The sequence below is a fragment of the Octopus bimaculoides genome, chromosome 3 (genome assembly GCF_046866305.1).
Source record: "Octopus bimaculoides isolate indiv1 chromosome 3, ASM4686630v1, whole genome shotgun sequence".
NCBI lineage: Eukaryota > Metazoa > Mollusca > Cephalopoda > Octopoda > Octopodidae > Octopus > Octopus bimaculoides.
The window spans coordinates 96762596-96789616 of NC_142930.1; the positions used below are offsets into that span (position 1 = coordinate 96762596).

Below are 27021 nucleotides of genomic sequence, written 5' to 3' on the forward strand. Positions count from 1 at the left end.
CACACTTAATAAAATACTTGTTGAAAGTAGGATCTTATCAAGCATTAAGTATCTCATAAAGTATGTTAAGTAAATACAAACACACACCATCCATTTCTTCCTCGTCCTCCTCATCATTAAGTCAATGCTACCTAGGAAATGGTCTTGTTTGATATGTTAGAGGAGGAGGAAGAGTAAGTAGGAAGGTCATGTTTTGTACTCGGTGTAAATATTCAGTAAACAAAAGGTGCACCAGTGACTTCTGGCAGGTTGACAGAGAACTAGGACTTCAAATGTGATAAATGCATAGAAGTAGTTAGGCTGTAAGGGCAGAAGTCATGCACAAAGGAAACAAAGGTATTTCTATATATATATATATATATATATATATATATATATATATGTGTGTGTGTGTGCATATATTCATTCAAATTTTCACACATATATGTATATGCTGATATACACATACGTGTGTGTCTGTGTGATTATACACATACATGCACACACACACTCACATGCATATGCACACATGCTGCAAAGAACCAATATGCACACACACACACACACACACACACAAAAAAAAATGTTGCCAACGTTATTGATTGGTAGTTCTGAGATATCTGGTTGGTTATTTACAATATAGTTTTACTTTATCCTAACAGAGGAAGTCAATTTGATTGCTTAAGATTAAATGTGTGTTAAAGGTGATAGCTTTTATCAAATACTTGAGTTTGTGTCTACATTGTATAATACAATAGATAAATAGTCATAATTTTAACTAGTTGATAGTTTACTACTCTAAAGTCTTAAAGTTCATTTGTATGCACTTATACAGTTATGAGTAGAAATAGTGAAACCTATTTTGTGGCTTTACTGCCATGGCTTGTTCATAATTCTCTGTCTCTCTAGCATTTTATATATTTTCTATATAATTTAAATAACTATTCACGTACATTCACTCACATTATAGCTGACAGATTATTGTTGTTGATTTTTGTCAGTGTTGTTTAACCCCAAGTTATGCTTGATTATGCAAACCTCTGATTAAAAGCATTCCAACCATGACCATCTTGTCTTTTTAAGGATATATAAGACTACATTATCCAATGTGTCTTTTTCTATTTTTGTAGTGGTAGGATTGATGTTTATAGGAGATTTCACTACTATTTCTTGCAAGTCTAGTGTTGGTGTTAATCTCCCTTTCTAACTGGTTGATATCAAAGAAAGATTCAATTGTATTTTGTGATCCATAGTTTGTACCACATAGAAAAATGTGCCCAGTATACCCTGTAGAATGGTTGGCATTGGGAAGAGCATCCAGTTATAGCAGCCATGCCTAAGCAGACATATCAGAATGGAAGATGAATGCATGATGATGGTGATAGTGGTGATTTTCCTCTATAGCTCTATTACCTTTCCCAGTGGACAGTTGATTTGAATTGTAATAAATTTCTTCATTATATGATTATTCTGTATGAGTATCAGACTTTTTCAAAATTATTCAGTTTATTATCCTATCACTTTATCATACAATAATCTATACAATATCCATATTTAGGGCCATCTTAATGAGTAACTATTTTAGTCTGAAAATAGAAAACTTTTAATTGATTTAATAAACTTTTTGTGTAAGTGTTTCCTTTAGATCATCCAATCTAATTCTATTGAACCTATTTATGGAATATTATGTTTTTAATGGAAATTCATAAGTCTTGTTGTTAAAACATCTGTGATGACTACCATTTACAAATCTATTATCAGACATAGTCAAATGCCTTTTCTGAGAAATTTCACCTGCTTTTGTGCATTTCTGAGAGTTATAGTACAATCTGTTATGACTATACTTGGTATATTATCAAAAGACAACCTGGCACTACAACATTGGGAGCACACATATAAAAGACACTTAAAGCACTTGCAGGCGCTACATTTTGCAGATTGCTGTGCAAGTTGTGTGTCTTTTGCAGGTCCAAATGGATTTGGTTTTGACTAATATGTAGGTGTGGACTAAGAACAGCCTATGTGACTCAAAATGTGCTGTGTATTCTCTGAAGGTTGTGGTAAGATTAAGAGTAAGGTGTATAAGCAGTGGTCCATGATGAATGTAATATATTTTCTTTGCACTAGTATTGTTTATTTGGATTTTTCAAATGTGGTGTTCTGTGAGTACTTTCGGTGTATTTCTGTGCAATTTTGCTTTCTTTGTTTCATTGGTGCAGTTAAAGCCATGTGGCTGAGAAGCTTTTTTCACAGTTACAAAATTCTGTGTTTGATTTCTCTATGTGGTATCTTGGGTGGCTTTTACTGTGGCCTCAAGTTGATTCAGCTTTGTGAATAAAATTTGTTAGGTGGAAACAAATTCCATCTGATCCATGCAAGCATGGAATAAGAGACGTCAAATGAACGATGATGATGAAATTGTGTTGAAGCCCGTTGAGTGTGTGTGTGTGTGCAAATATAATATCATTATTATTATTATTATTATTATTATTATTATTATCATTATTATTATTATTATTCAGTAGTTTTATTTTTATAACGTGCTTTCACTTCCCTACCGAGCGCAGCTCTGTGTGCCTTGGGTATGTGCTGTAGTTTGCTGTGATTACTATTATTATTATTATTGTTCAGTAGTTTTATTTTTATAACGTGCTTTCACTTCACTACCGAGCGCAGCTCTGTGCGCCTTGGGTATGTGCTGTGGTTTGCTGTGGTGCTCTTATGTTTACTGTATTGAAAGTGTTTTGCGTAGAATGTGTGCAGTACCCAGTAGTGCAATTTTCTGTATGTTATATATATTTGTAAGTCCTGGTGTTTTTGTTATGTATTTGTCTGAATATTTTTTTATTATACCTAAGGCCCCTACTATGATAGGAATTGTTTCTGTTTTTAGATTCCACATTCGAGTTATCTCTATTTCCAGGTCTTTGTATTGTGAAAGTTTTTCCATTTCTTTTAAAGAAACGTTGTCATCTGCTGGTATTGATACATCAATTAGAAAGCATTTTTTTTCATGATCTTTGACAACTATATCTGGTCTATTTGCCTTAATTTCTCTATCTCTGTGTATTGGCATATCCCAGAGTATGGTTGCTTTCTCGTTTTCTGTGACCTTTTCTGGCGTGTGTTTATACCATCTTTTTTCTGTTGTTATTCCATAGTGTTGGCATAGTGTTATTATTATTATTATTATTATTATTATTATTATTATTATTATTATTATCATTATCATTATCATTATTATTATCATTATTATTATTATTATTATCATTATTATTATTATTATTATCATTATTATTATTATCATTATTATAATTATTATTATTATTATTATTATTATGGCCAGGTTCCAACCTGGACTACAGCAGCAAAGTCTACCTGCTACACTTCTCAATCCATCACCATCATCACTGCCTTGATGTCCTGGATACATTCTAAACATACTAGAGGAGTAAACTTCAATGATAAAAAATCCCAGCCTTGAATTGTAGGAGGCTGGTATGCAGTGGATGCAAGCTTCAACAAACTGATTCATTGGATACATGCAATTTCTGCTTCACCAAAGGAGACTCTGTCTCTGCTAATGATGAAATGCAATCTACAGTCAGGTTATATGACCCCTGTCTGTATTAAGGTGTTGAAAGGACAAAATAACAAGGTTAAATTGAATAGATGAGAGAAAGGATGTGTTTATTCCATTTGTTTACAGCTGTAGAGAATAACAGAATTAGTAATTCAGTGTCAATACCAGACAAAGTACTGAGGTTAATATAATTGCCTAAAGTCCTTGAAATGGTGTTTCTGTATGACCACAGTCTAATAACTGGAACCAGCAAGAGAATAAAGAATATGTTCTGAGAATGTTGTGGAGATGGTAGAAGTTTTGTTGTCATATTTTTTCTCATATTTTTGCCTTCTGTGTATAAAGTTTTACTGCTTACTTTGTGCTTTTAAGTTTATATAAATACATTTTTTAAAAATTTATTTCGTTTCTTGTTTATTTTCTTGCTGTGTTACCGAGAGTATTTCTCTTGCATATGATGTTGGCATACATGCTTGAAATTGTTTAGTATTTTTTTTTTTAATCAGGTTAGCTATTTTGTTTGGGTAGTGTCATATTTTTATGGTACTTTGTGGAATGTGATCTTAGTGCTTTTTACAATGCTATACTGTGTTACAAAATATATCTATAGATATTTAGCCAACATTTTATGTATAGACAGATGTAACCACCTTGTCTATATTTACATTCATGGACTGAAAATTGGGATCATCCACACTTTCACTCTTATGTTGGAATTTCATCAGTGACCAAGTACTATCTTTGCAATTATTTTGTTGAATGCATATACTGCATTGCCTATGTTGGTCACTGCTGTGTCATTGAGAAATACAAGTTCTCTTCCAGTGAGTGTCAGTTATAGTTTGGGTATGTTGTCTAATGGGACTGCTGGTGGGGTTGGTAGTGATATGTATAAGCTTATGAAAATATACTTCATGCTGTTATTTCTTTTCTTCGCCTTTAAATCCATGTATTTCAAGTGCCCCTGTGTTGTATTTGTGATTGAATGCCATTTGTAGTGGATGCAAAACTTTTAGGAAGATTATGAGGTCTTCACCAAAATTAGACTTTCTGATTTACTGAAGTTGATTTGGAGATTTGATGGAGTCTATGTTGGGTTTCTAGCTTTGATTCTTTGATTGAGCAGAATTATGATTAAGGGCATTTCGCTATGAACTTCCAATCTTTTTAGAGATACCTAGGACTTTATTGGGTATTCTTTCGTTATGTACTCAACTGAATTCTTTCATTTCTTAAGACAGTAGCAGTGTGGGTTTAGTGAAACTCGACTGCTATTTCTAACTAATCAAGCTCATATTAGTGCAGTGTGAATATTGTATGTAATGATGAACTTTTTAATTTTTATGGAGGTAAATTTTTAGGAAATTAAAAGTTACAGTGTAGAATTCCAGTTTTCGTTTTTGCTATAGACACTTAGATTTTTGTTATAGATACATTTTTGATATAGATACTTTTGTTGGATACTTAAATTATTTCTGTGTATTCTGAGTACGATGCGCTTTAGTTTTGGTTGTCTTTGCTTATATTTTTGCTTTCATACTGTTGCAAGATCATTGTTAAAGCTGGGTAGTTTATTAGGAAGAGAAAAGTGACATTTCTGATATCTTGTGTTAAACTTTATTAGAATTTGGAATATGTTTGAATAAATATTTTGTGTGCAGTGTGTGTGTGTGTGTGTGTGTGTGTGTGTGTGTGTGTGCGTGCGCACATGCGTACGTATGGTCATTGTCCTACCTGAACTGTTCAAATTCTATTGACAAATAAATTTTCTGTTCTGCACTCCATCATCGACTTGAAATTTTTAGTCATACTTCTTGTTAATCTACATCTTAATGTTTTAGTTTTTCTCTGCAAACCCTTTATTATTCAACAGACACATGACTGTCTCATCTTTCTGGTATATCTATTTTAGGATTGAATTTTTCATCATTTCTTTTATCCTTTCAAGACTACAGAAAGTAGTCTGAGGGAAATTTAGGTCAAACAATTGAGTAGATGTGCCATCATTGGTTTGTAACATAGATAGCTAAGTATATTTTTACTTTAAAAGTCATTTGTACATTTCTTTTTACCGATATGTATAATGAGAAAGAAAAATATCTATCAATATTTTTATACTTGCAATTTCGATTGCATTATGTGTTAAAAATATTTTCACCTGTCATATCCTCCTTCTAAAGCATAAAAGAAAGAGAGAAAAAATGTCTTCCCTGCAATAATAATGGAAACAATAACTTGCTTTAATTTCAGATATCAATATTAATAAATCCTACACATTAGCTCTGTCCTTCAAAGTTGGAACTATTTACCTGATGTCAACTTACGATGATGTATGTCCAAGAATTATTCATACAAAACTTACTGGTAAGTAAAAATAAAAAAAAATATCTATTTTTATATTTGCTTAAGTTTCATGGATTATTGTTGTTGCTGCTGATAAATGAATGAATATCGAATATATTCTCAATATCCTTTGTGAAATAATTCTTGGAAGAATCTTCTGAGATGAAAAATTTCATGCATTTACTATCCAATTAATTTCCAGTCAGATGATATGAATGATCATTCAAAATGAAGACATGCATAGATGATATAGATAGCAGCATGCATGTAGATTCAGGCTTTATTAGATATGGTTGTATTTCAGATATGACAGGAGACTTTCTTTTCCATTTTCTCTTTCTCTGTGGTAAATAATGCAGGAAATTAAAATTTAACTGCAGCCTATACTTATCAAAATACTGCTGTCATGCAGTAAGTTTATTGCAAGATGATACTAAGATTTTCACTTCCTAATCTTACCTCGTTTAGAGCATTTTCAAGATAAGACAATAAGGAAGCTTCTATTTTCATTGTTCTACCTGTTAGAAATAGGAACCAAATCTCCCTCAAACCATGACATGCCAGCTTGAAAAAAAAAAAAAAAAGAAAACATATTGGATAATTTAGTCCACTGTTTGTTACAAAATGCCATGGATGGAATACCTTTGATTATAAATCTAATTACTCAGGGTTGATCTGGGCTGAAGCAATAACAACATGCATCATGTTTCATCTTTTGGCTTTACTTACTTTTTCTCTGTATTGACTTGTCGGATGTCATGTAAATTCAGAGAAATTTAAGGAAATATTTCTAACACTTGAATGGCCCTTCAATTATCAGCTATTCATTAATGAGAAAAAAGAAGGAAGAAATATTTAAGAATGCAGGGGTGAAATGACTGAGTGGACATCATATTGAATTATTTACTCATAAGATATGAGCTTAAATCTGCTTCAGGTGTTTCATTATGTTCCCTAGAATGAACTGTTTATTCTACATTACATTATCTCATGTAGCTCATATGGTAATAGTATCCTTGGCTGTGACTTCAAATTCATTGTAGACAAGAATACTTTTTCCCTTGTTTTCTTAATTCATCTAGGTGTCAAGCTTATGTACCAGTTCATCTGGGAATGTTATTTGCAGCAGACAAGCATACTATCTTGATGCAAATTATTCCTCATTTACTTAACACCATGAAATTCAAGCTGATGGCTAACCTTTAAATGCTCCTAGGGTCTCAGGTTTTGACATTACATTTCAACAATTTCATTATAAAAGAAAAATCATTTGAGGAAATTTTATAGTTTGGATTAAGAAGATTAAAGTTAAATCCAATTTAAAAATGGTTTTCTCCTTTGCTCACTGGTCTATTATTTGGTGGTGAGGTATTGTTATCTAATGCTTTTTCATATGGTCAAGAATATAGAAAGAAGCAGGATTTTATTTTTCTTCATATGAGCTATAGAAAGATTTGTGAATTACATTAAACCATTATCTTCATTTTATGCCCACTTTCCATGCTGGCATATGTTAGATGGCCATCACGATTATCTCTTATAGGGAGCTCTTGGTCTCAGACTGGTGTTCATATATGTTGTTTTGTTTTATTTCTATAGCAGGATGCCCTTCCTATCATCAAAGCCAACAATTTTACTGAGTGTACTAGGTGCATTTTCATGTACTTTGTACACTCTGTGAAATGGTTGGTGATGGGAAAGGCATATAATATTATTTCATATATATATATATATATATATATATATATATATATATATATATATATATATATATATATATACCGGAGTAAGCACATGAAATGTGCAACAAGGTGGAAAAAAGAGTACTCAAATACCAGAGGTAGAATAATATGCTTTATTTAAAAGCAGCAGAAATATAACAAAAAAACCGTTACTCTGAGTTTCACGTTCCCGTTCATCGGACAGTTAAAACTATCCGATGAACGGGAACGTGAAACTCAGAGTAACGGTTTTTTTGTTATATTTCTGCTGCTTTTAAATAAAGTATATATATCATCATCATCATCATCATCGTTTAACGTCCGCTTTCCATGCTAGCATGGGTTGGACGATTTGACTGAGGACTGGTGAAACCGGATGGCAACACCAGGCTCCAATCTAATTTGGCAGAGTTTCTACAGCTGGATGCCCTTCCTAACGCCAACCACTCAGAGAGTGTAGTGGGTGCTTTTACGTGTCACCTGCACGAAAACGGCCACGCTCGAAATGGTGTCTTTTATGTGCCACCCGCACAAGCCAGTCCAGGGGCACTGGCAATGATCTCGCTCGAAAATCCTACGGGAGCCAGTCAGGCGGTACTGGCAACGGCCACGCTCAAAATGGTGCATCTCATGTGCCACCCGCACAAGAACCAGTCCAGGGGCACTGGCAACGATCTTACTTGGCTTGCTGGGTCTTCTCACGCACAGCACATTTCCAAAGGTCTCGGTCAGTAGTCATCGCCTCGGTGAGGCCCAATGTACGAAGGTCTTGCCTCACCACCTCAGCCCAGGTCTTCCTGGGCCTACCTCTTCCACGGGTTCCCTCAACTGTTAGGGTGTGGCACTTTTTCATGCAGCTATCCTCATCCATTCTCACCACATGACCATACCAGCGCAATCGTCTCTCTTGCACACCACAACTGATGCTTCTAATGTTCAGCTTTTCTCTCAAGATACTTACACTCTGACGGGTATTCACATTGACATTACACATCCAACGGAGCATACTGGCTTCATTCCTTGCGAGCTTACGTATGTCCTCAGCAGTTACAGCCCATGTTTCACTGCCATGTAGCATGGCTGTTCGTACGCATGCGTCATACAGTCTGCCTTTTACTCTGAGTGAGAGTCCCTTTGTCGCCAGCAGGGGTAAGAGCTCTCTAAACTTTGCCCAGGCTATTCTTATTCTAGCAGCTACACTTTCAGCGCACCCACCCCCACTACTAACTTGGTCGCCCAGATAGCGGAAGCTATCGACTACCTCTAGTTTTTCACCCTGGAATGAGATAGAAGTTGTTTCCTGTTTGTTTGCAGTCTTTATTGCACCTGAACATCTGCCACAAACAAAAACTAACTTGCTAGTTAACCTGCCTTTGATGTTGCTGCACCTCTTATGTGTCCATAGCTTGCACCGGGTACATCTTATAGAGTTACTACCTACTCCTTTTCTACATACTGAGCAGGGCCATCTACCTGAAGGGGTTTGTGTTTTATCTACCTTCCTACTTATTAGGATTTTGGTTTTAGCTAGGTTGACTCTAAGGCCCTTCAATTCTAGACCTTGCTTCCACACCTGAAACTTCTCCTCTAGTTCTGATAGTGACTCCGCAATTAGGGCAAGGTCATCAGCATAGAGGAGCTCCCAGGGGCAACCTGTCTTGAACTCCTCTGTGATTGCCTGGAGGACTATGGTAAATAAGAGGGGGCTGAGGATGGAACCTTGGTGGACCCCTACCTCTACCCGGAATTCATTGCTGTACTCATTTCCAACCCTCACCTTACTGGCAGCATCTCTGTACATGGCTCGCACAGCTCTCACTAACCATTCTTCTATCCCAAGTTTCCTCATTGACCACCAGATAAGGGATCGGGGGACCCTGTCAAAGGCTTTCTCCATGTCAACGAAAGCCAGGTACAGAGGTTTATCCTTAGCTAGGTATTTCTCCTGCAACTGTCTCACTAGAAATAAGGCATCAGTAGTGCTTTTACCTGGCACGAACCCAAACTGCATCTCATCTAAGTTGATTCGCTCCCTAATTAGTTGGGCTATGACCCTCTCTGTAACTTTCATAACCTGATCTAACAGCTTGATGCCTCTGTAATTATTTGTATCTAAAGCGTCACCTTTACCTTTGTAGCAGTTGACTATGATGCTGCTACACCAGTCATTGGGTATGACTCCTTCGTGTATCACCTGGTTCGTAATACGGGTGACTAGGCTATAGCCAACACTGCCTGATATATATATGTATATATATAGGCTCTGAAATGTGAAGAGTTAATACAATTGGTAGATTACCAGAATGGAAGCTTTATGATATTCAGAGTTTAGTATTTCATTGTTATCTAGCTGAAAGTGACTTTGCTTGTTGTTACTGTAAGGAATTGATAAAATACATACCAATGTAATATTATTAGGTAAAACAGTAGGATTCAAAGAAACTAGTAATGTTCTGCATTGGAAAATAGTAATATAAAAAGACTTCAAATAGTGGAATAAATTTTATACTACAAGGGAGATTTCCTTGTCAAAGAGTGGTAATTAAGGGCCCTGCCTAAATGTTAGGCTTCTTTTTTGCCTCATTGCATAAAATTTATTCTCTTTGTAATGTTATTTGGATCAACTCACTCGAATAATTCTTCATACATTAAAGTACAGAGCCTTGAGCTCTAGCAATAGAAATCATGTGTAATGCTGCATGATAGTGAAATATTTGCATTAAATGTGACAGATCTATGTAAGCTAGGTGGAAATGGTATGAATATAGTCTGTTGGAACTGCAATGTTAACTTACAAGAAAAATGGGGAAGCAGTCATATCAATAAGAGATACATACAATTGAGACCGAAGTATTACAAAAATAAATAACTTTGATAATACCAATAACAATAATGTATAAGCTGAAGTGTTATCTCAGTCTGCTAGAAATAGCCATATTTCCTCAAATACACCCTACTGTCTTAACGAAAATGATACAGTGGACCATGTAGAGGCTTTTTTACTAACTACAAGTTCATAAAGGAACCTTCCCATGGTTGTTTGACTATGTGGAAGTTCTTTTATCTTATTCACTAGAAATAACTGCAAAATTTCCCTCATGTCACACACCACTGCTTTGAAAATTGGGTAGACACATTGCTTAAGTTAGCCATGTCAAATACAGTTATACATTGTATGTGATAAAAAGGAATGATGGTCATGTTTGGAACACCTTTGATAATAGATGAGCTTGATTAGGACCAGTTTGAATATGAATAATAATAAAATAATTTTTTGGTGATATTAATCTTTTTGAACCCATATTTCTTACAAAAATAGGCAGCTTGTATTTTTCAGCAAATTTTCAAAATGAGCATGAATTTTCCTATTAGAGATTGTTTAATGAAACCTCTACAAACATTACACATTTACCATCATGGTTGGTATAAGTATTGTGTCCTGTTAAAGACACAATTCCATAACTCTGACATTATCATTTCTGATATAGTCACTATGGTTCATAATTCATTCTTGATCAATAACTGCCAAAACTACCACATTACCATTTATGTAATAATGAAACTTCAATCTAGATTTTTAATGTAAATATGAATAATTTATGTGGGTATTTTCATGAGAGTTGTTAACAGAGACAGGACCAAGGGTTGTTCCAAGTGGGTTGGTATTAAAATAGCTAAGAGTAAGCATTAAAAACTAGGCATAAGGTCCTTTGTATATTTGTTTCTCAATCCTCAGTGGTAGCAACTTCACTTTCATATGGCAATACCCTTTTTAAAAAATGCTGGACATAATACAATCATATTTCTGCCTCTGTATCAAAGCCTTGTGAGTGGATTTAGTAGGTGGAAATTGAAAGAAGCCTGTTGTATACATACATACATACATACATACATACATCAAGATGGCTCCATCAACATCAGATGTGCAGGTGTAGAAGGCCGTTTAAAATACAGTTTTTGAATGTTCCTTTCTACATTTATGCCAACTCCTCCAGCGTAAATCAATAACTGATGTATTCTGATGTATTTCTCCCATTATAAATAAAAGAGGCATCTTTTACCTACCAATGTAGCATTATTCAGACTGGATTTTAATGATATACCTCATACCACATAGAATTTCACTAACACAATTAATGCTGAAACTAACAACACCAACACTGACGAAAATACACTACAGCATCAGTAAGTTATGTAAGAAGATGTAAGTACTCCTTTCACTTTACTTGGACTCTACATCTAAACCAAGATCTACTTCGATGCTATGAAAAAACCTATGAAGACCCGTCTATTGGATATATGAAGCGGTTAAAAAATACTGGGACGAATCTTACCCTAACTTAAGCCCTATACATACATACATACATACATACATACATACATACATGATGATGATAATGGATGGCTGTACACTCATGACTGAAGAAGACAATCACTGACCAGATGTTTGCAATATCTGTGCCTAAAGTTATTGCACCCATGGTTAGCTTCACTTGGGCTTGTGCCCACAGTGAGCATGGAAGTTGTGGTACCTTTCTTCTTGACCAGGTAGTGGAAAGTCTCTTTGCTGGTGATCAAGCAACCTAAAATTTTAGGTCCAATAAAGCTTGCACAACGACCTCACTGACCCTCTCTATCCTATTGACACGATCCAGAGACAAGCCAGGGCCAGTATGGGTTGCAGGCTCAGGAATGTGAGAATGTCATGATGTCAAGCACTGTTTTATATTAGTGATCTTCTCCTAGTGACATGCTCTAACATGGTTTTCCAGTATTCCAGTCACCAATCCAAAATTTCCAAGGACCTGTACATACATACATATACACACACACACATATGTATATACATACACACACATATATATACATACGTGTGCGTGTGTGTCTCCATAGCTTGACATTATATAATGTTTTTGAACAAGTGTCACCATTGTACACGCCAATGTTGTTCATTTCCAGTCTACTGCGAAAAAACGTCCGGTCATGAGAAAATGTTACTTTGCTTACCAACAGCAGGTGAGTTTGAGAAACAGAAAAGCATCCAGGCATAGTAAATCTGCCTTAACAAATTCAGTCCATTTCATGCAAGCATGGAAAAGTAGACATAGGTGGCGGTTATGACAATGATGATGACGGTGATGAAGAAGAAGAAGAAATTAAGTGACTGGCTTCTGCATAATTGTCATCTGTCAAACTTGAAACCATGGTGTTAGTGAAACAAACTCCTTAACCACATAGCCATGCAAATGCCTATATATAGATACTATATATACACACACGCACACACATACATATATTAATATATATATACTCAAATACATGGGTGTATATATACATAAACTCAATACATACATACATATGTATATATATATATATATATATATATATATATATATATATATATATATATATATATATATATATATATATATATATAATCATTACAGATATAGGGTAAAAATTAATAATTGATTACTAATTAATAATTTTACCAAGTAATACAGTATGTTAAAAAACCATTATCAGTAAAACAAAAGTTTCATAATTATAAACATAATTATAATTAGGGTTCAGCAAAAATTGCTTCACCATATACTGAAATTTAGAAATAGGTGTCTGGGTGATATATTATGGTAGTGGAATAGTATTTAACTGCTATTTCTAAATTTCGGTATGTGGTGAAGCAATTTTTGATGAACCCTAATTATAATTATATATATATATATATATATATATATATATATATATATATATATACATATATATATATACATATATATATATATATATATATACATATATATATATATATATATATATATATATATATATATATATATATATATATATATATATATATACATATATATATATATATATACATATACATATATATAAAAACTCAAATGCATACATATAGACAGAATGCAGTGAATATATTGTCGTTTAGATTATGCAAAAATGAAAATAACACTGACATCTCCTTTTAGCAGATATATTTACCAAAGTTACAAAAGGGTATCTTGAAATATGAAAGAAATAGTAAGATTGCTATTGGTTTTAACCATGGTCTCCAGATGACTTCGCAATCTCCTGCAACTCTTCTGGATGGTCTTTTTGTTTAAGTTGGTGAACGCTGCCATAATCCTTGCCTTCAGTTCATTTTTGGTATTACAAGGAGTTTTGTTGGTCTCTCACTCAACTGTGTCCCACACATTATAATCAAGGGGATTGCAGTCTGGGGAGTTAGGTGGCCAAATGTTAGGGGTGATGTGGTTGCATAAATTGTCTGACAGCCACGACTGGGTTCTCCTGCTTGTGTGGCATGGTGCAGAGTCCTGTTGCCAGACATAGCATCTTCCAGCAGCCACCCTCTTGACCCAAGGCAGCATTATCTCCTCAAGACACTTGTTGTAGGCCTCTGTGTTGAGTTTGAGACTGTGTGGAAAGATGAATGGAGGCATAATGTCACCATCACTAGTGATCACTTCAAACACCATGATGTTGACTGGATGTTTCATTTTTATCACTCTCGGTGCATGTTTTGGGGACATGACAAGCCAACGGTTGTTCTGTGTGTTCACCATCTGTTCATATTGGAGTTTCTGTTGTGAATGTCAAGCAGTACAGCATGTCGTTTCCAAATTTCTGGCAGAGTGAATTGTGTCATGGTGCTGTTTTTTTCATAGATGGTGCCCAACTAACCCTACTATACTGTGTAGTTGGCAAAATCAAAAGCAAAAAATGCACATGCATGAAATTAAAGATATAAAATGATGACACTTTACACATTGTACTCTGTATACATGTGTGTCTGTGTGTGTGTGTGTATATATATACATATATATGTATATAATAGGATTTATTCTGTTTTTACCTTTTGTCTTCTATTTCTTGTTTTTTGATCATCCCCTAAACACTTGTTTTCTTGTTTCCCGGAATACTGTTTTTATAGCTTGCTGCTTATTGGTTTTTTTCTTCATAAGCTCTAGCATTCAGAAAGTTTAACATTTCTTTTATTTATGAATCTTGATATTGCCTCTATATTATCTAAATCGTGCATCTTAATATTCATCTTGAATACTTGATTCTTAAGTATTGTTCTTTTGATTAAATTTCTGTTTTATTTTGATACATTTAAAATGTTCTGGTTATCTTCTTGCCATAGAATATATTCTATAGTAGCATAAATGTGTAGACACCATTGTATATAAAAGATATAAAAGTTGATGTCTTCTGTTTTTGCATGTTAGAACATTAAATAGCAATGACGGAAACTCAGAGCTGAAAATTTGTTTTATGCATGCTATAGTTTGATGTAATCTTTGTGTTTTCAGCATATAATAATACACTAATCTTTCCTTTAACAATATGATTATAATTTTTCAGACTATTAACCTCATCTTTAGAAATGAACATATTTCAGAATATTTACAACCTCACAGTTTCCATCACTTTAATCTCTGATTATTGGCAGGTGTCATTAATTTATGGCATGCATAAAACAAATTTTCAGTTTTTCCACTAATGTTTCATGGATCTGTACATAGTACTGGTCTGGATTCAAACCAGAATCCTTTATTTCTTAACTAAGTATAATAGCATTTGTATCCACTGAGCCAATGATGCATATGTATGAATCAATCAAGCATAAAAGTAGTTGAAATGTAGTGTAAATATTTCATATCTAAAGATAAAGTTAATATCCTGGAAGATTATAATCTTAATAGCATTTAGACATTTCTTTAAGTCATAGTTTAATCTTTTTAAGATGAAGAAAGGTGTTCACAAATGTACTTGAGAATAGTTGATCTGAAATTTAATTCTTAATATCATATTGAATGCAAAGGTGCAATGCCTAGTAGTTTGGGTGATCACAAGGTCAGGGTTTCATTTCTTGATTGAGCAGTGTACTGTGTTCTTTAGCAAAACATTTCATTTCATTTTGCCCCAGTCTACTCAACTGAGATGAATGCTAGCAATAGTTGGCAGGAAATATAGCCCTGTGACTGACTGGCATCCCAGCCCAAGGGGATTAATGTACTCTTTGTTACTTATATACCATAAAAACAGGGATAAACTCTGGTTTAGTGAGCCTATTGACTTATTACAAACCTTTCTACCTACATTTACTGTGTATATTGCATGACTGTTAAAGGTCAATTTTGTTCCTTCTTTCTCTAATACCAATTTTAAATCAGTTCTTTGTCATTGTTTTCAGTTTTAAAATGGTAGTCCTAAATCTATGCTGTAGATTCAACAAACACTTGTTCTTACTATTAACTCCTTCAGGATTTCTCTGGATCAAATAATTATCTTTAAATCTGCATATATGTAAATATTTCGTATTTATTAACTGCCATTTCTGATGTCATCTAAATATATTTAAACTTAAAAAGTCTTTTCTTTTAAGATTTCCCATTTTAGGCAGAGATATAAGTCTGTAATATTTTTCTCTTCATAATGTTAATTATAAGTTTATTTTGAATTTTGTTTGTTCAGTTTACATCTGTTTATCCAGGCTAACATGGATTAGATGGATACATATCATTGAGACGTTGTTTTACAGTCACATACAGTGCAGTGAAACTGAACCTGAAACCACTTGGTTGCAAGGCAAACCTCTTAACCACATAGCCATGCCTGTGCCTATTTATTTATCATTTTAAATCTGTTCAAATGTATGAGTGACTGTAAGGAGATTGTAGTTTAATGGTAAAAATCTGTATGAAACATGTCTTCAACGTTTTCAATTGCATCATTAATGCTATTGATAAAGGCACAAATATCACAGACTCACATTTCACCTATCATTTAAGGTTTTTTTTCCTTATCCAAGAATGAATTATGTATGAGTGAAATACCAAGCAACTACATTCGTTTGGTATATTTTTACTAGCCAATAATGATACAGAATTGATCTATTGTTTTCTAAATCCATTTTCTGGTTTCAGTTTTCAAAAATAAATGTCCTTATACACAAAACTATTCACTTACTAAATATTAGCAAAATAAAAAAAATAAATTTTAAAATCCAGTTACTAAATGTTAGTTTAACCATTTGAAAGACTCAAACATTATATCCAAATTCATCTAACCAAAAGAAAAAGAAAAATCTTTTTCATAATAAAAAATCAATTTTTACAAAACCAATATTTCTAACAGACTTTTAAATTATTTTCCTTCTGTTTTACAAGATTATTTTTTGAAACAAAGTAAAATGCGAAAAGGGGCCCAAAATGTTTCATTGATTGAATTTATACAAATTTACTGGATTATCAGACCATAGTGCATCTACCTCGTGATAAGATAATGGTGTATACTGAGGTGATTTGATACCAAAGACAATTTTTGCATTTCACATTTCTGTATATATATATATATATATATATATATATATATATATATATATATATATATATATATATATGTATATGTATATATATATATATATATATGTATATATATATATATATATGTATATGTATATATATATATATATATGTATATATATATATATATATATGTGTGTGTGTGTGTGTGTATATATGTATATGTGTGTGTGTGTACACCATGCATGTATGCATGCGCATACGCACACACACACACACACACCTTTGTTCCTGCAGACTAGTCTTTCTTGTACATCCTAGATGATTCTGAGGTGTAAGTAGACATAATTAGAAAATCTCAAGCAACGAATAATACACATATACACACAAAAAAGAATTTACTAAAACTGTATTAAATTTATTCATTGGATATGGTATGAAAAAAGTCAGCCCCCTGATGAATTTCAGCTACAGACTTAACAACAGTAATAATATTCAAAATCAATATTACAAATAAATAATAGATGAAATTGAGAAAATTAAGCATTTCCAGTTGAAAATAAAAATGAAAATAAGTATCTGAGAATAAATGGAATGTTGCTTGAGGTGGTTTAATCTAAACTTGATAAACTATCTTATACATTTTACATATAAGGAACCTGTGAATCTACACACATGTGCATGATACATATACACATAGAATTCAGGCAAGGCTGTTGTAGTTAAATCTATAAATTGTACATAGCTAAGATTACTTGCTTTCAGATGACTTTTTAATTAAAAATTTTTTTTTTTTAAATTTCTATTACTAAAAACAAATCAGTTTCCTAAAAAGCTAAATAACTAGCTCCGCTTGCGAAGGCCTGTTGAGGCAAGTGAAATCGAAATCGAACTAAATTCGACGACTGGCCCCCATGCCAATGTCTCCTTCATTGGACACTACACTCGGCTTGCGAAGACCTGTTGGGGCAAGTGAAAGCGAAATCGTGATGGCACCTGTACCAGTGGAGCGCTAAGAGCACCATTCAAGTGTGATCGTTGCCAGAATAGCTGTCTGGCTTCTGTACCGGTGGCATGTAAATAGCACCATTTACCAGTGTCGCTTTCCTGGCACTTGTGCCGGTGGCACATGAAAAGACATTCGAGTGAGATCGTTACCAGTGCCGCTGGCTGGACTGGCTCCTGTGCAGGTGGCATGTAAAATACAGCATTTTGAGCATGGCCGTTGCCAGTACTGCCTGACTGGCCTTCGTGCCGGTGGCATGTAAAAGCACCCACTACACTCTCGGAGTGGTTGGCGTTAGGAAGGTCATCCAGCTGTAGAAACTCTGCCAGATCAGATTGGAGCCTGGTGTAGCCATCTGGTTCACCAGTCCTCAGTTAAATCCATGCTAGCATGGAAAGCAGACATTAAATGATGATGATGATGATTCTTATTGTGTATAATGAACTGGATATCATTCTCCTCACTAACTTTATACCTAAAACATAAATATTAGATGGGCCTCCTAAACAATATCACTACATTCCTGGCAGGTCTTCTATAAGTTGTTATTATTAACTACTTCTTAGCCAGTCCTGATTGAGCAGACTTATGATGAAAAATCACTCCAACCATGACCATTGCACTATATTATTAAATATTTCATCATCATCCTTTAACATCTATTCTCCATGCTGACATGGGTTGGACGGTTTGACCAGAGCTGGCAAACTGGAGAGCTGCACCAGGTTCCAGTCTGATTTGGCTTAGTTTTTATGCTGGCATAGGTTGAACATTTTGAAAGGATCCTATGTGTCCAAAGATTGTATCATGCTCCAGAGTCTGTTTCGGTATGGTTTCTATTGTTAGATGCCATTTCTAATACCAGCCACTTTATAGCATTGACCGGTTGCTTTTTTACATGCTACCTGCATTACTAATGTCACTGTGCAGCGCAATGTCAACTGGTGGGTGGGGGTGTCAGCTTCATGCTAGGGGATGAGGGCATTGAACTATGAGAAGTTGGGGTGGTTGCATTGCAGGTTCTTGTACCAAGTGAAAATACTTAATCACTTTCCTTAAACTTTAAAAAATTCAAATGAAAGGCTTTGATTGTGAAGGCTGCACTAATTCTAGATGTGGAACTATAGTGTTATATATGCAGTTGAAAATATTCTAAATAAATTGCAACATCAACCAGGTTATACTGTGAAATTATTTCATGTTCATAATTTATCAATAGTTATTCTGTTCAAGAAAAATGTTAATATATGTGATGACTTTCAAATCATTGTCTATAAAAATAAATTTAATAAAACACAAAAGCACACACAGTAAAAAAAAAAAAACAAGCAGACAGAAAACCTTTGATTATCCAACATGGGTCAATGAGCACTATTGATATTATATGCATTGCAGTATTTGAATGTTTATATGTGTATTTAAATTCAGAAGTTGTCTGTTATTTCTTTCAATCTACTTTTAAGTATTGTTGGCCAAAAAGGCTAGCTATACAAATGTGTATTGAGTATTTCTTTTGGCATGGAAAGCAAACAATAACAAACATACATATAGATATGCACACACACATGTGCATGTGTGTGTGTATATATATATATACATATATATATATATATATATATATACATATATATATATATATAAGTCAGTAAATGGTGGGGTTGTATTAACCGCATGTGGAGAAATAATAGGAAAATAAAAAATAATAAAAAGGCAGAATGCTAAACTGAAAGCATATTTTAATATAGATGTGTATAAGGAGGATTAAAAATGATTTCTATCCGGCTTTCATTGCATGGCAAATTTTCAAGAAGAGGGAGAATGAAAATGTGTTTTGCAAAAAAATAAAATAATATATAAAAAAATAAATATACCAATACATTATACTGTCTTTGAGCTTTTAAAGTTCAATGGTAATCCATGTAGATAATTGTTAGAAAGATTAGGATGCATGGAATTGAGAGTTGTGTTTTGTTTTAAAAAAAAGGGGCTAAAAGTTTGTGTCAAAACAGGAAGTGTGTGTAAGGGAAGACAATTCTGTGGGTTTTATACTCTTTAGTTGGAGTTCTGGACTCTTTGTTAACAGGAAGTTTATGTCAACTTCCTGTTTTGACACCACACTTCCTACTTAACGCATAAACTTTTAGCCGCTTTTTTGTAAACACAACTTTTAATCCCATGCATCTTAATCTTTCTAACAATTATCTACATGGATTACCATTGAACTTTAAAAGCTCAAAGACAGTACAATGTATTGGTATATTTATTGTTTTATATATTATTTTTTATTTTTTTGTAAAAAACATTTTCATTCTCCCTCTTCTTGAAAATTTGCCATGCAATGAAAGCTGGTTACAAATCCTTTTTAATCTCCCTTATACACATCTATATTAAAATATGCTTTCAGTTTAGCATTCTGCCTTATTATTTTTTTTTTTTTTCATATATATATATATATATATATATAATTATATTTCATTTTTGTATCTTGTACTGGTGTAATGACTCTCCCTAGACACAAAATACACACACACACACATATGCATATATACATACATACTTATACATGGACATACACACACACATACATATGTATGTATATTATATATATATCATCATCATCATCATCGTTTAACGTCCGCTTTCCATGCTAGCATGGGTTGGACGATTTGACTGAGGACTGGTGAAACCGGATGGCAACACCAGGCTCCAGTCTGATTTGGCAGAGTTTCTACGGCTGGATGCCCTTCCTAACGCCAACCACTCAGAGAGTGTAGTGGGTGCTTTTACGTGTCACCTGCACGAAAACGGCCACGCTCGAAATGGTGTCTTTTATGTGCCACCCGCACAAGCCAGTCCAGGGGCACTGGCAACGATCTCGCTCGAAAATCCTACAGGAGCCAGTCAGGCGGTACTGGCAACGGCCACGCTCAAAATGGTGCATCTCATGTGCCACCCGCACAAGAACCAGTCCAGGGGCACTGGCAACGATCTTACTTGGCTTGCCGGGTCTTCTCACGCACAGCACATTTCCAAAGGTCTCGGTCAGTAGTCATCGCCTCGGTGAGGCCCAATGTACGAAGGTCTTGCCTCACCACTTCAGCCATGTAATTCATATTTCAGTTATTTTATTGCTATCATTTCAGTAGTCGATAATTAGTACATATATTGATTGTCAACCCAACCACATCATCAGCTGGTATGTTGAAATACCCATACCAACATATCAGCTGGTGATGTGGTTGACAATGGATATGAGATGTACTAATTATTGGTTATTGATTATTGACTACTGAAACAAAGGCAATGAAGTAATTGAAATATCAGCTATTTGCTTTTCAGTTATTGTTTTAAACTACATATAATTCTTCTTCTTATGTAATAGCCCTAACTTGTATTGATGCTCCACTGATTGCATCATGTCACTGCAGGAGTTTAGCATAGCTATAATACTAAGCCTCAATCTTATATTGTAATTTGTCACATATATAGCATACAAGTTACACACACACACACACACGTGTGTGTGTGTATTGAGTATATGTACATATATGTGTGTATGTATATATTTATATATACATATGTTCAAGGACCCTTACCTGGTAAGGGTCCCTGAATGCTTTCATCAGAGATGTCTCAGACACATTCTCAATGTTGGCTGGACCTCAAAAATTCCAGACACAGAGGTCCTGAGGAGAGCTGATATCTTGAGTATTGAGGCAATGGTGCACAAGCAGCGGTTACGTTGGACTGGACGCCTTATTAGAAATAAGGATAGCAGGATTCCTAAGCAGAAGCTCTATGGCTGTGATTTAAGGACTGTGTGAAGCCCTCATTAAAGGCCTGTGATATGCAGGACACTGACTGGGAGAACAATGCCTGTCATCGCCACAGATGGAGGAAGCAGGTTAAGGAGGGGATCGACACTTTTGAGAGAGCACGTATCCAGTGTGAAGAATTTAAGCGAGCTGTGTGAAAGCACACGGCTCATATAGTGAATTGGGAAAGCTTAATCTGCAATGTTTGCAGTCATGTATGCTTATCAAGAGCAGGGCTCATTAGCCACCAATGGAGCTGCAAATGCAAAATATGAGTTAATCCTAGTGTGCACAATGTTCCTGAAGGTCAGCAATGGTCTTCCTCGATCACGAGTGGACAGCCATCATATATATATGTGTGTGTATATATTATAATAATTATAATAATAATAATACTAAAAGATGGGCTACAGCAAATATTCTGTTCAATACTAAAGATTTTCTTGTCAGTTGTTTGACCTTAACCAGTTGAGCATGTCCCTTAGTAGCTGACAATATGTGCATCTCTGATCACGAGCAGAAGTAGTAGGGGAGCATCATAGCCATGTATTGAAAGGAATTCTTTGGGGTTTGGATAATTCACCTTTGGAAACATGGGTGTTTCGTTCAACATCCTTAAACAATCCTTATTCAGGGACCTTTTGTGTGGGATGGGCTACTTGACCTGAAGAAAATTCCAACTGGGCCTCACCTGCATGGTCATGCCCTGTTTATCTTAATATGAAATCACTATGTCGCACACACATGGTTGTGATGCATGTACCTGGTGTACCCTTATCAGATGGGTATACTAGGCTTCATATATTTTACCTCAGTATCACTTTGATGGCATGCACTACTCTCTTACTCAATAAAAATAATAATAGTAATAATAATGATGATGATGATGATGATGATTTCAATTTTGGTACAAGGCCAGCAATCTTTGGGCAGAGAATAAGTCAATTACATCCCCTCCCCCAGTCAATTGATACTTATTTTATCGACTCCAGAAGGATGAAAGACAAAGTCAGCCTCAGTGGAATTTGGATAAAGACAGAAAAAATACCAATAAGCATTTTGCCTGGTACGCTAAAGATTCTACTAGTTCACTACCTTAATAATAATAATCCTTTCTACTATAAGTACAAGGCCTAAAATTTGGGGGAGGGGGCATAGTCAATTACATCCACCCCAGTACTCAACTGGTACTTATTTTATCGAACCCAAAAGGATGATAGGCAAATAATAATAACAATAAAAATAATGATAATAATATAGCTACAGCAGTACATATTCTAAAATTGGAATGATACAGAAAAGATTAGCATGGCCTCTGCACAAGGATATGCAAATTCGTGAAGTGTTCTATACTTTTTATTCCAAGATTGTAAAGAATGAGGAAGAAAAGCAAAATAAAAAAATACAATCCCTTAAAATTTGAAATAGGAAGAATTTGGAACATGAGAGCAGTAAAGGTCATGCCTATAATAATTGGTACATTGGGAACAGTGAGCAATGATATAGACAAATGGCTGAAGGAGATTGAAGTAGAATTCCCGGTAGAGCTTTTGTAGAAAGTTTGTTTCTAAGAGACATAAAGATTAGTGGGAGAGTTTTAATCATTTGAAAGACTGCTGAAAACTTGTGGATACCTAAGGTTACAGGTAGTGACCCACTACCCACATAAACCCTACTAGAAATAAGACTGAACCTGAGCCAAACCAAATTGAGGAGATGAGTTAAACCCAGGCAATCAGCTCAGTAGTACTCATGCAAGAATCTGGTTAGCATAGTGTTTGATGTGTGTAAGTATGTATGTGCACATGTGTGTTGTATGTATATATGAGTGAGTGTATAAGTATATAATTATGTATATTGTTATGGTTGTCCACATAGTGCACATGTCTGACTGGTGGATTCCCTGTTAGGTTCTCTATGACCACTTTCACCATGATCAAGACCTGGCAAAACCAAAGAAACATTTGGTCAGAGAGGCTGGGTACAATTCCACTGTGAAATTGAACAGCAAAAATAAGCTATAAATGTAGTCCTATCGATGTTTGTTAATCTGAGGTTTTCTCCTTTCTGATTATTTGTGTGTGTGTATATATATATATATATATATATATATATATATATATATACACACACACACACACACTCATATACATATGCTTATAGCTGCCCTTCAAACTATATAATGACTATATTAGAGGATCCTTGATGTAAAGATTCAGTTGCAGATAAGACATGTAAATATTTGGTCAGAGAAGCTAGGTACAATTCCACTGTGAAATTGAACAGCAAATAGTTATGTTTCTTATTCTTGAAGGTTTGATGATGCTCCTCTTTAAGATAGTTTTTAGTTGGTCTTTGTTATGTCATGCTTTGTATATTAAAAAATAAGCTATAAATGTGGTCCAATCGATGTGTTTCTTAATTTAAAGTTTTCTCCATTTTCTGATTATTTATATTTGGATCCTGATAAACTCTTATTTATCCTGTTGTTACCTGCACTCTGCGAGCATAGTGTGCCTGCATACCAAAGCCTGGGGTTAGTACAGGTAATGGATACCGATAGTACATACAGATATTTTATCCCTTAGTCAGTTATTACAACCGCTCTGTTTACACTATATATATATATATATATATATCATCATCATCATCATCATCATCATCATCGTCGTTTAACGTCCGCTTTCCATGCTAGCATGGGTTGGACGATTTGACTGAGGCTCCAATCTGATATATATATAAATATATATAGACACACACATACATATATATATATTATCATCATCAATCATCATTGTTTAGCATCTGCTTTTCATGCTGGCATGGGTTGGACTGTTTGACTGAGGAGTGGCAAGCCAGGAAACTGCACCAGGCTCCAATATGATCTGGCAAAATTTCTACATCTGGATGCCCTTCCTAATGCCAACCACTCCGAGAGTATAGTGGGTGTTTTTTACATGTCACCAGCACAGAGGCCAGTCAGGCAGTACTGGCATCGACCATGATCAAATGGTGCTTTTTATGTGCCATCAGCACAGGAGCCAGTCAGGTGGTACTGGTTTCAACCATGCTCGAATGGTGCTTTTTACTCACTCACTCACACATACACACACACACTTACATGCACACACACACACACTTACATGCACACACACACACACACATATACATACACACATTTGTTATCTACATATCTACATGTGTGTGTGTGCATGTAATCTTTAGTGTAAGCCTCCTCTTAAGATGGATACAATAAACATCCAGAAAAAATACTGAATACCACACACCCATGCCCACATACACTCACACACAAATATACTTGTGTATGTTGTTTTTATATTTGTTTGTAGGCTTGTGCAAAAGGTTTTACTTTCTGATCTTTTTATCAGATTGCTAGTTTTTCTGTTGATTTATGATAATTGATTTCTAATACGAATAATGTTTGAATAATAGGATTTGAGTTGCCAACACTGAAGAGCAATGAAAATTGTGTGTGTTACACATTGTTCCTGTTCACCAGTATATGTTGACAGTCGTACACATTTTGAATATATATATATGAACATATAAATGCATTTTCATGCATGTTTGTTCAACAAGATATATATATTCAAACTCACACATACATGGATATATAGACAATAATACACATATAAGCATTTATAGTTTCATACATCTTCAACCATACATTCACACATTATATAAATCTTTACACACACACCCTCACACTCACACACACACACACACACACACACACAATATGTAAGGAATCTAAGTAAAACAGGTTGAATCACCTCTGTCAATGGTAAGACATGAACTTATATTTTTCTCTGAATGAAAACCAATTACTTAGATGATGATATTATTAGAGCTGAAAAATAATAGTTTTAAATCCCATTTTGTGAATAACAGTAGCAGTAGTGGTGATATAGCATAAAATCAAAGCCAGCACAAATTCAAACGATATTTTTTCCCCTTGTTTTCAATACTGTTGTAAATAATTTCTGTGGGAGGCTAGAAATGCTTATTTCTTTCCAATACAATCAAGATTGCAGAAATACTTATTCCTTTCCAAACAATAAAGATCTCTCTCTCTCTCTCTCTCTCTCTCTCTCTCTCTCTCTCTCTCTCTCTCTCTCTCTCTCTCTCTTCTCTCTTTCTCTCTCTCCCTTCCTCCCTCCCTCTCCCTCCCACTCTCTCTCTCTCCCTCTCTGTTTCTCTTTCTCTTTCACTGTATATCACTTTGAAATTCATGTGTAATTGTCATTGTTGTAGAATCTTAAGTCATTCTGATTCAGCAGAGCTATCATTAACAGCACTCTGGCCATGACCTTTCTAGCCTTATTCTAAGCATAATGTAACTAAAAATATATTATTTCATTTTCTGAGGTAGGGTGTGATTTAAGAGAGACTTAGCTGTTATTACCAGCAGATTGGATGATCATGTTGAGGTTCCATTGCTAGCTCCTCATTGTGTTGTTGTTGTTGTTGGTGAGGTTATTTAGCCACAGTCCAGCTCTGACTGAAGAAACTTCCGATAAAAAGTATACCAGCAATGATCATGACAATGGACATATTGGATTATATCATCCAATATGTTTGTCTTTTTATTAAGATACTAAGATGCAGTTTGAGAGAAATGTGGCTGTTATTTCTAGCAGGACTGTTTGAGTGATTGTATAAAGGCTTCTTTGACAGCTTGTGATTGCATGTTTGCTGTTGATTAGCTCAACTTGGGCCCAATTGAGCAGACATGTAATTAAAAGTTTCTCAATCCAGCTGTAGAACCTCTGCCAAATCAGATTGGTGCCTGGTGTAGCCACCTGGTCCACCAGTCCTCAGGCAAATCGTCCAACCCATGCTAGCATGGAAAGTGGACGTTAAACGATGATGATGATGATGATGATGAACTATACCATCTGTATTTTTCTGCTGCATAATGTAATTCATTGTAGACACATTGGACTATATCATTCAGTGTGTCCTGTGTTTTTATAGAACAGCAGTATGTGATTTGAGAGTAATTTAGATGCTATCTCTAGCTAAATCGGATGGTACTATTCCATATCGAATGAATTGTGTTTGAATGAAGCATTCAATAAGGTGCATGGAAACAAAGATATTGTTCTATTGTGACAAATTATATATTGCTCCAGTGACACCTTCCCCCTTTACATTTAATGAGCAAATGTCATTTATGTTGTGCTGTCAGTAAGATGAAAAGCAACAAAAGTCTTTGCAT

The 27021-nt window shown here is 34.6% G+C and overlaps 1 protein-coding gene and 1 non-coding gene across 5 annotated transcripts in view; both read left to right on the forward strand.

Moving 5' to 3' along the window:
- The window catches only part of LOC106875473 (tubby-related protein 4), a 680107-nt gene that overhangs the window by 413473 nt on the left and 239613 nt on the right, over positions 1-27021 (forward strand). For all 4 annotated transcript variants that reach the window (XM_014923630.3, XM_014923632.3, XM_014923631.3 and 1 more), the window contains exon 5: positions 5813-5926. In XM_014923630.3, coding sequence (XP_014779116.1) covers positions 5813-5926 — 114 coding nt within the window. The remainder of the gene's footprint in view (positions 1-5812; positions 5927-27021) is intronic.
- LOC128247460 (U6 spliceosomal RNA) lies at positions 23031-23136 on the forward strand. Its single transcript, XR_016241297.1, has one exon. It is a non-coding gene; the product is annotated as a U6 spliceosomal RNA (small nuclear RNA).